General features: G+C 38.7%; 1 protein-coding gene across 3 annotated transcripts; it reads left to right on the top strand.

Moving 5' to 3' along the window:
* Positions 1-435: 435 nt before the first annotated feature.
* On the top strand, positions 436-12,905 carry ppp1r42 (protein phosphatase 1, regulatory subunit 42). 3 transcript variants are annotated; one of them, XM_088322297.1, is made up of 9 exons: positions 436-539; positions 798-950; positions 2,735-2,901; positions 4,587-4,725; positions 7,094-7,210; positions 10,783-10,897; positions 10,973-11,101; positions 12,304-12,391; positions 12,456-12,905. In XM_088322297.1, the coding sequence occupies exons 2-9, from the start codon at positions 819-821 to the stop codon at positions 12,538-12,540; spliced, it is 972 nt and encodes a 323-aa protein (XP_088178423.1). In that variant the 5' UTR covers positions 436-539; positions 798-818; the 3' UTR covers positions 12,541-12,905. The 3 variants fall into 3 exon arrangements, with proteins under 3 accessions (XP_088178423.1, XP_088178421.1, XP_088178422.1); XM_088322295.1 differs by having other exon boundaries at positions 10,780-10,897; XM_088322296.1 differs by lacking the exon at positions 436-539 and adding an exon at positions 605-722 and having other exon boundaries at positions 10,780-10,897.
* Positions 12,906-13,000: the final 95 nt, after the last annotated feature.

Genomic DNA, 13,000 nt, shown 5'->3' with positions numbered 1-13,000 from the left:
CACAGTTCTGACTACCGGCCTTCCTGTGTGGAGTTTGCATGTTCTCCCCGTGCTTGTGTGGGCTTCGTCCGGGCACTACGGTTTCCTCCCACATTCAGAAAACATACATGTCAGGTTAATTGGCCGCTCCAAATAGTCCGAAGGTGTGTATGAGCGAGCGAGTTGTCTGTCTCTGTGTGCCCCGCGACTGGCTGGCAACCAGTTCAAAATGTCCCCTTCCCACAGCCCGAGGATAGCTGGGATGGGCTCAAGAACCCCCGCGACCCTACTGAGGATAAGTGGTGCAGAAAATGGATGGTTGGATTGATGTATATATACATATATATTACAAAATGTTTTTTTTTAAGGAATCGGGGTTTAGTATTAATTCGGAATGTTATAGTTTCCAACACATTAATTTCTTCAAATAAATTCCGAAATAAAAACGTGGTCACTTCCGGTGCGTGCTGGTTCCCATGGCAACATCAAACACTTTCTCTACGTGTAATCCTTATCCTTTCACTTGCACGCATTAAAACAGCACAAGAAGGTAAAAGCAGGTAAGAAAATCTATTTTCTTTTCTTTTTTGTCCTTACTCGACGTCAACGTGTGGCAATGTGACGTCAAATACGTCAAGTTCGTGCTAGCTAAATTAGCTTAACAGTTCACTATTTGACTAGCCTTTTGACGCCGTATACTACTTTATCTTTTACTGTTGTTTTTTAATATAGTTTATTCCGAGGTACAAAAAAGTACAACTAAAAAGAAGTCACGATAAATGAGATTCTAAAAAATGGCAACTGTGCTTTCCGGATAGTGACGTCATTGACGCCGCAAGATGGTGCGCCTGACCACGCAGCTCATCGCCAACTCCAAAAACAACTTTAAGAAGAAGAGAGGCCTTTCCCTCGACATTTATCTCAAGACCGTCACACATTTGCACTTTTCCGGACACAATATTGAAGAAATCGTGAGTATGGGCTGAGACCTTAGAATTGCGGTACTGTTGTCCCACCACCAAAAACGAATCATACTTACAATTAATCATCATTTACCCTGTAATTTTCCACAACACTATTTTTACCATTTTGGGACTTTATCTTTACTGTATTTATTTGTGTTTTTTAACCCGTAGTTTTCAAGCGACTCCTGGTTTAGACTTAAATATAGTTAATTAATGAAAATAAATCAACTTCCGGTTTATTGGAGTAAAATTTATAAAATGATTTCGAAAGACTAGGAATTTTGCCCCTGATACATTTTGTACTAGCACCTGCTCCGAAAATTTTAAAGTATATTTAGGGGTCTTCTCAATATTAAAGTTGAAAATGTAAGCAAAGTTAGAAATGTTTTTGCTTTCGTTCAATCGTTCTATTTTACAGTAAATTACGGTAACGCAAAGTTGAATTACGGTAATTTGTGATCAAAAAGGACATTCACGGACGAGAAAAGGAAGTCTGCCTGTCAAATTATTTTGTTTAGTTGCCAGGGTTGGGTAGGGTTACTTTAACTGGATTACTTTCAATTACTTTTGGATTACTCCAACACCAAATATGCTAATAAAGGACAAAAGAAACTAAATATGAATAAAATGACTACATTTTGTGCAGGCTTGGGGAGTAACGGAACACATGGAACGGCAAAAATGGTGTTGGCAAGCTGTTAGGATTTATTTTTATTTTCTTTCTGTCGCATTTTATGTTAGTTTTGCCGGAGATCAAAGAGATCAAAGCCAGGAGAGAAAGTTTACCACGTTTTGTGAGTCATCATTGTATTCACCAGCTCAGTAGCCTAGATGGTAGTGTGACCGCTTTGAGACTGGGAGGTCGCTGGTTCGCGCCTCGACCGAGACATACCTAATTGGTATAATGGCGGCGCCCTCTGGCTGCGGCTGCATCGACTCGCTACAACGGGTCAGGTGTATCGACATTTCGTTCTGTGTACATTGTTACAAAGAATGACAATACAAAGGAAATTATTATTATTATTATTATTATTATTATTCATATTTAGTTTCTTTTGTCTTTTATTAGCATATTTGGTATTGGAGTAATCCAAAAGTAATTGAAAGTTATCCAGTTAAAGTAACCCTACCCAACCCTGTTAGTTGCTACTCCCTACTGTTAAAATATTCAGATACGATGATGTCATAAATATTTCTCATCTCATCAGCTGCACCGCTTATCCTCAGTAGGGCCGAGGGGGTGCTGGAGCCCATCCCAGCAATCATCAGGCAGTGGGCAGGGGACACCCTGAACTGGTTGCCAGCCAATCGCAGGGCACACAGGGACAGACAACTCACTCGCTCAGTCACACCTAGGGACAATTTGGACCGGCCAATTCACCTGAAATGCATGTCTTTGGAATGTGGGGGGAAACCGGAGTGCCCGGAGGAAACCCACGCAAGCACGGGGAGAACATACAAACTCCGCACAGTAAGGCCGGGAGCTGGATTTGAACCCACGCAGGAGGTTCCCACGACCTGAGAACTGTGCCGCGCACGCGCTAACCACTGCTCCGCCGTGATAAATATTTCTGTTTTTGATTAAACATACAATTCCTCTGCTCTTAAACATGTTGTGCCTTTAAGAGACAATTTTACTGCTCATGGATACAAAAGCCCGAAAGTGTGTCATTCATTCAGGGGTTATGTTGACACGCCCCCAAAACGATTTACTTTTTTTTGTAGAGGATAAAGACTATACGCTTATGAGAAAAGCTCCTGCTTGTAAATAATCTTACCGTCTTTTTAAGGGCGACCTCTCGGCCTGTGAAAACCTGACCGTCCTCTACCTGTACAACAACTGCCTGATCCGGATCCAGAACCTGGACTTTGCCGGTAACTTGACCCACTTGTACCTGCAAAACAACAACATCACTCGCATCGACAACCTGGCCCATTTACGAAAGCTCTCCAAACTGTGAGTTTTAATACAAGATCGTTTTTGATAACCTGAAAACTCCAGTGTGTATTATGCAGCGACCCCTAGTGTTGTATAAGACCTTCATTGATTTAAATAAATCATTGTTGATACAAATAAGAGACAAAAAACATAGTTTCTACTTCATAAACTTGAATGTAGGTTTGGTAATTTGTAGTTATACAACACAAGTAGGGGGAAACTGACATATCTGGTAGCCATCTTTCCTCTACGGAAGCCCAACTGACAGATTTGCGAAGGTAGCAAGTCCAGGTGTTGCTTTTAGCACTTTATGGCCACTGACGTTCAAGCAGCTGAGCCCGACATGAAATTGTTGTAGAATTGTTACTCTTTTTTTGTTTCCTTCTCTAGCCATGCATGCTAGCCACTTGACTATAGGTTATGGCTTGCTACTAGCCACTATTGCTAGATTCACTATGTAAATAATGCTTGCTTTGATCTTCTGTGTCACTCACTTTCCATAGCTGTTCATCTTTGTCTTTGTTCCAGTTTTCTTCTCTAGCCACTCATATTAGCTACTTGGCTGCCAGCTATGTTTTGTGCTATTGTCATTAAGATAGATAGATAGATAATAGATTATTAGCTGCACCGTGTGAATAAAGCGTGCTTCGTCCTTCAGTGTCACTTACCTTCCACAGCATTGGACCCCCCCCCAACACACACACACACACACTTTTTCCCAGTTTCCTTCTCTAGCCACTCATATTAGCCACTTGGCTACAGGCTATGTCTCGCAGCTAGCTGCAATTGCTGGCTGCGCTATGTAATTCATGCTTGCTTTAATCTTCAGTGTCACTTACCTTCCACAGCATTGGACCCACCCAACACACACACTTTTTCACAGTTTCCTTCTCTAGCCACTCATATCAGCCACTTGGCTGCAGGCTATGTCTCGCAGCTAGCCGCAATTGCTGGCTGCGCTATGTAATTCGTGCTTGCTTTAATCTTCAGTGTCACTTACCTTCCACAGCATTGGACCCAGCCCCCAACACACACACACTTTTTACACAGTTTCCTTCTCTAGCCACTCATATTAGCCACTTGGCTGCAGGCTATGTCTCGCAGCTAGCCGCAATTGCTGGCTGTGCAATGTAATTCATGCTTGCTTTAATCTGCAGTGTCACTTACCTTCCACAGCATTGGACCCCCCAACACACACATTTTTCACACTGTTTCCTTCTCTAGCCACTCATATCAGCCACTTGGCTGCAGGCTATGTCTCGCAGCTAACCGCAATTGCTGGCTGCGCTATGTAATTCATGCTTGCTTTAATCTTCAGTGTCACTCGCCTGCCATTGCTGGTAATCTTGGAGTTTTCTCCACTGTTTCCTTCTCCAGCCACTAATGTGTTCCACTTAGCTGCTTTTATTATTACATGCTGGGTATAAACTAAACCTGCTTCGTCCATCAGTGTCACTCCAAAGGTTTGTCTTTGTTTCCACTGTTTCTCCCTCTAGCCATTCATATTAGCCACTTAGGTGCAAGACATTATTATTATTATTATTATTAGCTGCTTTGTGTTAACAAAGTTTACTTCCTCCTTCAGCGTCTTTTTCAAATGCATTTGCTTCAGCTCTATTGAAACCTACAACAGCCTCTATTGGTGAATTATTACACAGTGTCACTTTAAAGATTGGGTCACCTTGGAGGATTCTCCCTTGCAGATACCTTGGCGGCAACAAGATTTCCTTGTTGGAAGGTTTGGAGGGCCTGGAGGAGCTGGAAGAGCTGCACATGGAAGGTCAGAGGCTGTCCCCCGAGGAGAAGCTGATGTTCGACCCCAGGACCCTGCGCTCTCTTGGTGTACGACCTACTTTTTTTTTTCCACTCTCGCATGGATGCTGCACTCGAGGTCAGATAAGACTCCCGTGTGTGTGTGTGTGTGTGTGTGTGTGTGTGTGTGTGTGGTGATGCCTCACCGGTTGGTGGTCCTTGTGAAGGGGATGTTGTTTGATGATGTCAAAGGGGGCCTGTGTAAGGGCCCGGGACGCGCAGAGCTTCTTGTTTGTGGAGATCATTCAAAGAAATTGCTGTGCAAATTGAAACAGCTTCAGATTTTTAAAAAATGTTGCATTTGCACAAGTGTATCAAGGTGACTTCAACGGGCGAAAACAGTTTTAAAGGCGGGGGAACTGCTTGAGAGGAATATATGTGTAGACCTTTAGATTTGGTTCTCATTTTAACTCGGGGGCCACACGATAGAACTACCATTCTCTCGGGGGCTGGACTAGTAGATTAGAGAGAAATAAAAAGAAAGGGAAAGAAATAAGAGAAAGTGAAGGAAAGAAAAAAAAAGGGAGGGTGGGACAAAGAAAGGGAGAAAGAGAGAGAATGTGAGAAACAAAAGAGATAAACAGAGAAATTGTGAGAGAGGGGGAAAAAAGAGTGAGAAAGAAAGAAATCCAAAGAGAATTAGAAAGACAGAAAGAGAGAAGGAGAGAAAGAGAGAAGGTCGAGAAAGAGAGAAAAGGAAAGTGGGAGGGAGAGAGAGAGAGAGAGAAAGAGAAAAGGAAAAAAAGGAAGAGAGGACAAAAAAATGTAAAAAGACTCAGAGAGAGAGAGAAAGAGAGAAAGAGACAAAGAGGAACAAAGAAAGAGAAAAAGAGAGACAGAGTGAAAGAGAGAGTGAGAGAAAAAAGGAGGAAGAAAGAGAGAGAGAGAGAGAGAGAGAGAGAGAGAGAGAGAGAAATACAACTACAGCGTCTTTGTGGCAACATCAAGTGGACATATTTCAACCTGCACCTCATTTTTCTCTTGCGCTTCCCTCAATCCCTTAGCGGGCCCGATCCGGCCCACGGGCTGCCCGTTTGACACCCCTGGAGTACTGGATCAGAAATATGAAGTTAAGATCTTCAGAACTCAAATATAAAAAAGTTTCACTATCACAGGCTTGACTAAGCTCTCTGCTTTATAATCTTGAAAGACTAGATCTAAATGAACAAAACATGAAAAGGGAAACCGTATGACATAAACACAAACTAACCCACACTGAAAAAAAACATGAAAGATAGACTATGCGGAATGCATTGGAATACCATCCCATTCCAACTGATCCATTAATATGGTATTTTTGCCCATTTCACTATATGTATTTTTCTATAATTGTAAATTGTTTTATGCATAGGAAAAACAAATGTTTAAATTATTTGTCTTATTTCACATGTTTAACTTATTTCATTACTAATATAAGGAAAATAATTTAATTTTTTATTTGTGTTTTTTTAACCAGAATTTAAAATAAAATATCTATCAATAAAACGAGAAAAATATTTTTCAGACTGCAGATTATATTGCCAATTTTAAGTTTTTTCATCTTATTGTATCTTATTTAAAAACAATATTGTTTATAGTGTCAGGATAAAATAGTTCCCAATTTAGCAAAAGGTTATCATCTGCCATATCGGATAATTCTTACTTTTTTTTTTTTTTCATTTTACAAGAAAATTGATTAAAATAAGGGTAAAATAATAAAAACAATACCAGAAAAAAAAATCCCACTGGCAGCAAATGTTGAGCAATTACCGGATTATTTACGGTACTTATTTTCCTAAATTAAATTGATTAAATATGGGGTCGCTGCGATTATCTGTGGCCAGCACGGCGGCTGAGTGGTTAGCACGTCCGCGGCACAGTTCTGAGGGCAGTAGATCGAACCTTCCTGTGTGGAGTTTGCATGTTCTCCCCGTGCTTGCAGGGGTTTCCTCCCATATTCCAAAAACATGCATGTCAGGTGAATTGGCCGGTTCAAATTGTCCCTAGGTGTGAATGAGCGAGTGAGTTGTGTGTCTCTGTGTGCCCTGCGACTGGCTGGTGACCAGTTCAGGGTGTCCCCTTCCCACTGCCCCAAGACAGCTGGGATGGGCCCCAGCATCCCTGTGGCCCTACTGAGGTTAAGCGGTGCAGAAAATGGATGATGGAATAGCTGTTCAAAAATATATATCATGAATTTTATTTAAAGAGAAATACTCTTATGGATACAATTTTATATAAAATATCTTTTCTGGAATAATGAAATCATTCAATAATTTTAATAATTTTGTAATTTTGGAGTACTACTGTGCTAGACATTATTAAATGGAAAATTTAAAATTGATGTCTTTATCCGTCCACAGCGCTGAATGCAATAAAGCAAAATAAAGCCTATTTATTTAGGCGTCTCGCTTTCTTTCAGAAATCGCTGAGCATCTTCAACATCAACAAAAACAACATCGAGGAAATCGGCGCCTTGGCAGTGCTGATGGGGATCGAACATTTTTACGCCGCTGATAACAAGCTGCACAACTTGGAGGTGAAATAATTTTTGGTTTGAAAAAACAAAACAAGACTTTTTATGATTAGCCGACAGCATTAGCGTGACGCCCGTGCAGCGACGCGTGAAATGTTATGGAGATGCGGGGGGGCTACACAACCAAATCCCGCAAATCCCGACCTCGGCTCGGGTGTCCCCTCCGGGCACGGAATTATTCGGCAAATCAGCCAGGCGCTCCCTGGGGATATTTGCTCGCTGACAGCTTCAAATGAGCGCAAGTTGTTTTTTTTTCCTCCGTTCATCAAATTAGGAATTTGTTGATTCCTAAACTCGGAATGGAGAACTGTTTTTCAAAGAGTGGGACTGTCAATTTTCAGCTAGCGTGTTTTTGTTCTTTATGGTGGTATTAATTTGATTAATTCAAATTTTAGAAAGTACAAGTGGACAACTTACAAAACGTCTGCGCCCGGGTGGCCGACTACGTTTTCAAGGAAAAGTAAGAAAAAAGAGAAAAAAAAAGAAAGATTTTTTCATTCGTTCGGTTTGGAAATTTCGGAATTTTGGTTCGTTTGGCAATTTGCATACTCTACAGCCAATCAGAAGCCTGCATCGAATAACTTCCTGCTTCCGGACTTTCCCGAGCCTTATAAGGTCGTGCATTTCCATATCATTTTCCAAAGTAGACGCACAGTGAACACAAGAAAAATTGAGAAGTGGTTAGGAATCAAGCCAAAACCTCAGCCCCAGAAGAAATATTCAAAAGAAGCTAACAAAATGTGTGACGCTACTAAAAGTAAAAGTACCTTAAAAGCATCGTGGAAAGAGGAGTTCACGTGGCTTGCATCAGACGACGCAACGCAAACATTGCATGAATGAAGATGAATAAATACAGGTACATACTGATGACAGATGGAAAAAAGCGATGTCATAGACATGCAATGAATGCTATAATACAGTGGGACCTCGGTTATCGCGGTTAATGGGGACCAAAACCACCCGCGATAAGTGAAAATCCGCGAAGTAGCGGCACACCTCAAAAAAAAAAAAAAAGGTTTTTTTTTTTTTTTTTTTTTTTTATTTTTTTTTTTTTTAGGCCCGCAAAGCTCTGAATCCGCGAACGTCGAAGCGCGAAGTAGCGAGGTCCCACTGTAAACCTAATTTTAAAGAGTTGTTCTGTTATATATTCTGATTATCAACCCTTAATACTAATCGCTAAGCTAATTAGTTAATATTTTGTATATGTAATTACTCAAATACTTTTGATTTCAGTATTCTCCGAATCTTAAGAACTTGAGCTTCTTAAATACATATAAATCTTTAATTTTTATATATCAGTGATATTTATTGAATCTAATTTATTTTCATTTTTGCAGTAATAGCCATTTTAATTTATTTTTCTAGTTTACAGGGACTGAACAAAAAATGTGATTTTAATGAATTTATTCAATTATCAATTAATTAATAATAATCAGTTTAATTTATTCAATTTATTGTGATTTAATTATTCTATTAGTAGTTAAAAAATTAAATTTTGGGGGGATAATTTTATTTCATTTAGTTTTAGCAGCAATAGTTATCTTAATTTATTAGTATACAGGGACGGAACAAACCTTTTTTTTAGTTTATTCCATCATTAAGATATTGAAATAATTGTCCGTTAATATTTGGATCGCAAGCCGTTTTGGATCCATTTTGGGGGCTTTGGGGTCAATCATCAGCAATTATTTTATTGACTAAAAGAACCTCTTCCTAGTTGTCACCTATGACGATCCCTGTCTCATAATGTATACAATCAGTCTGGCCTGTATCGATCTTTCAAAGACAGGATCAATTGCCTCTTCTGGTGTATAGATCCCCTCTTCTCCCCAAAACAAAGATTATGACAGGCAGTCAGCCCCGGGTGACAAATGGGGAGCGTCTTCATCATCAATCGAAGAACTGCTTTCATAACTAGCCCGAACTCTTGGCTCCAGTCCCCACCGGAGTGGGCTGGATAGGTTTTTTTTTAGGGAGAGGTAGTGATTCAGCCCCGGCTTTGGCTTCTGAGTGACGTCCCTGACACGATCATTTATCAAAGCAGAGCTCGGGGAGGGGGTTTCCTAGCCCTCCCCAATGAACTGATTGCGGCAGCGCTCGGTAAAGTGGAAGCGCTTTAGCCGAGACAGGAAGGCGATGAACAATCGGAGCGTGTCCAGCGAGTGTTCGTATTTCCACGGCGTGGATTAATGCGCCTTATGGATAAACATACGAGGGGAAGGCCACAAGGGAGCTAATTCAACATGAGAGCGGTGACATTGTTTATGAAAATAGACTGATGGGTTGCTTAATAAAAGTGCATTTTCAGTTTCGGTCAAAAACAAACACGCAAAAAAAGTCATATGAAAGAATGATGTTGTGATGACGCCACTTCAAAAGTGAGGCTAGCCGTTTGAAGCTAGCTTTTACCCAGGGGCGAGCTAGTGAACGACGCGGCTGCTTTTTTAAAATTTGCATACGAGAGGGAGCTCAAAACAGAAGCTCTTCCAAGCTTCTACCAATATAGACATTTTGTCAAAAGTTTGTGTGTCCTTCTGCTTCCACGTTTTTGTTAGCCGCTTGCTGGCATTTGGCTGACATCAAGGTGATAACACTACAGCGCTCACCATCAATAGTTTTGAGTGGGTTGCCGGCCTTTGTCTTGGTTAAGAAAAGAAAAAAATATATATTCTATTGCCAAAAGTAGAGGCTGATGATAATAAAAAAACATGCCCGGTTCTGCCATTAATTCCTCCAACTCAGGTTAGTGTTACAGCTAATGTGGAAATAAGTACTGCAAATTTTTCTCCAAAGCACACGGTTGTCAGTATTTACCTAAGGATGCACTAATTAGAAGTTCACATTTTCAACTTGAATAATATTGATTTGTGCTTTTTTGTGTAATTTATTTGGAGTTTGTGGGTAATACCTGCTTCAAAAGAAATATATTTGCCACCCATTTTGCAGTGTTTGGGTTCAGTGGTTGAGGTTTCTCTTCTGAAGGTACACATTTTGAATTGTCTTCAAACACATATACAGTATATATATATATATATATATATATATATATATATATATATATATATATTGCAATATTTGCACTATTTCATGTCTGTTTATGTTGAGTCTGGTAAAAATGGCTGACGCTACTGAAGTAAACTGTTTGGTGTTTCCTTAAAAAATGCAGATTATTGGATAATAAAGGGAATACTGGAAGTTTTGGTTTTGCTGGTCTTTTTAAGAAAAATGTGTATGTATCCTACTGCATCATGTTCAAACTGCACAATTCTTTCATTCAGTAAAATACAGAATTGGCAACATGTACATAGGGCGGCAGGAGCTTAGGAGGTAGTCAGACCAGTTGAGAACAACTGCCGTAAATTGATTGGTTGGTGCCAATCATTTTAGGAGTAATCTAGTAATCGCTCGCTATTACACTGCCTCACGGATTTGCATTGTGTTATTTGTTCTGCATTCTCCGTGCTTAACAGTCTCACAGAGTAAAAGATATTAAAAATTTTAAAGGTACATTATAAGGTACTCTTGTTTGTCAAACAAATGCTTTGGTATGTAAAATGTGTGTTTTTTTTCAGGAGATAGGAAATGTGGCCAAGTCCTGGCCTTTCATCCTCCAAATAGATTTACGCGGGAATCCTGTGTGCAAAACTGCTAAATACCGAGACCGGCTGATCACAGCGTCCAAATCGCTCAGTACAGTAGCTCTTGTCTTTCAATGTTTTATGTTTTTCTCGTCCAAAGCGCAGAGTTTCTGTTTATATTCCGCAGAGGTGCTGGACGGCCGCGACATTCAGGAGGTGACCAGAGTGTTTCTCGTCAACTGGGAAAAAAACAAAGAAGCCCAGATGAAGAAGAAGAAGAAGAAGGAGGAGGCGCTCAAGACACCGCCATTACCAAGTAAAGCACTACATCTAATTTAGATTATTTATTTTTAGGTGAAATCAGCAATTGTCCTGTTTTAAAAATATAATCACTGATTTAACAGTTGAACTTTTATTTTGTTAATTTATCATAAGAATTTGGGGGTGTTACTTGTGCTAATTTGTGGATTTGGGGGTAGTAGTTTACTCACACATTGGTGTTACAATATTAGAAAAATCCATTCTGGTTCATGATAACAAATCTAGAGAAATAAAGGTAATATTTAAATTTTAAATACATATTTAAAAATGTCTTCTTGTTAACTGCACATATTAGTTGACTTAGGTGTCCAGTTAAATTTTATTTTTAAATAATTTATCGTAAACCCCAAAAGCAGTACAATATATGAAAGTAATTGAAAAATAAATGCTACCCGAATGGCTCTTGATAAGCCACATTTAAACTACTTATTTAAAAATACAATCAAGTTTTACTAAAAACTAATTACATCATCGTATAAATAATGACATCAGAAATTAAATAACAATACATAATTAAAATAATCAGAGGTCAAAGTATCAAACATCACTTTTATATTATGTTTTTTATTTTAGAAGAAACAATATACTTAAATAAAATAAAAACAAAATTAAGCAAAATTATCTGCCAATTGGCTTTTGGGGGGGTAATATATAATAATAATTAAAATAATTATATCTTAAATAAATTAAGTAATAATTAACAATTAAAATGATCATTTATTTATGCTTAAAATTTTATATATATATATATATATATATATATATATATATATATATATATATATATATTTACATGATCAAATAATCAAATAATATTAGTTTTCTTATTTCACAAAATAATAGAGCATTATAATTACACTACCCAATACTGAAAATAAGCATAATGGACTTTTTGAGAGCAGTATAAAAAGTCTATTTCCATTTTATTGTTATGAAGAGTACACATTTTACTTGTTTGAGTGTAAATGAATCATTTTCATATTTGAATGTAATCTAATATCCTTTTAGCACGTGTCATTTTTATCTGATCCTGCAAGCCGCTTAAAAATAAACAGTGGGCCACAACCGTTCCCCCGGGCCTTAGTTTCAAAACCTAGAGATCAGTTGGAGAGCATACATTTGTAATATATTTTTGGTGATTTTGAAAAAGGAGTGAGGTTACAGACCAATACTCACAGATTTTTCTATGTGTTTCAGATCATGTCTGCACGGGTCACGCAGTGTGTCCAGGTTACGTCTGTTGTCACGCTCGCGCTCGTGGGTGGAATCAGCAGCAGCATCACAGGTTTAGTTTATACATAATGCCTGATTGATTTTCTCAAATTATTATTATTTTTAATCACTTTTAGGTTGCCACAGTTAAGGAGCTGTCCTCACAGACAATTCAACCGTTTGACCATCACGCCGGACGTCAAGAAGAAAATAACCACATAGATCGGATCGATAACCTAAAATCTGATTTTTATTTATTTTATTGCCCCTGGGGTCAGATCATTGCCATTGTTATAGTCACATCAGGGTTGTTTATTGTCTTATTTTTGTTTGGACATTTTGTTTACTTCATACGTTTTTTTTTTCCCCTTTTTTTATGATCTTTTTTTGAGCACGCCGTTCTCTTTTCCTGCTTCCCTGCATATGGGTCCACCCCCAGACTGTAACAACTGATCTTCGTGAAAACAAATTCTTATTCTGGGCCCAGCTACAAGAAAGATGGAGTTTCGACATCTATCGCTGTCATTGATAAAACGTTGTGATTTCTAAATAATATTCATGAAAAAAATTAAAAGATTCAAATCCAATTTCAGTGAGTATGATTTCGATCAAAAAAAAAGTTTATAGAATAATTTTTCTTAATATATATTCTCCTCGCTAAGATTTAAACACTTAGGTTTTA

The sequence above is a fragment of the Urocampus carinirostris genome, chromosome 18, assembly GCF_059441175.1.
Source record: "Urocampus carinirostris isolate Australia breed hairy pipefish chromosome 18, RoL_Ucar_1.0, whole genome shotgun sequence".
NCBI classification, from domain to species: Eukaryota; Metazoa; Chordata; class Actinopteri; order Syngnathiformes; family Syngnathidae; genus Urocampus; species Urocampus carinirostris.
The sequence above is the reverse complement of the archived record's forward strand: the minus strand, read 5'-3'. Positions and strand labels throughout refer to the sequence as shown.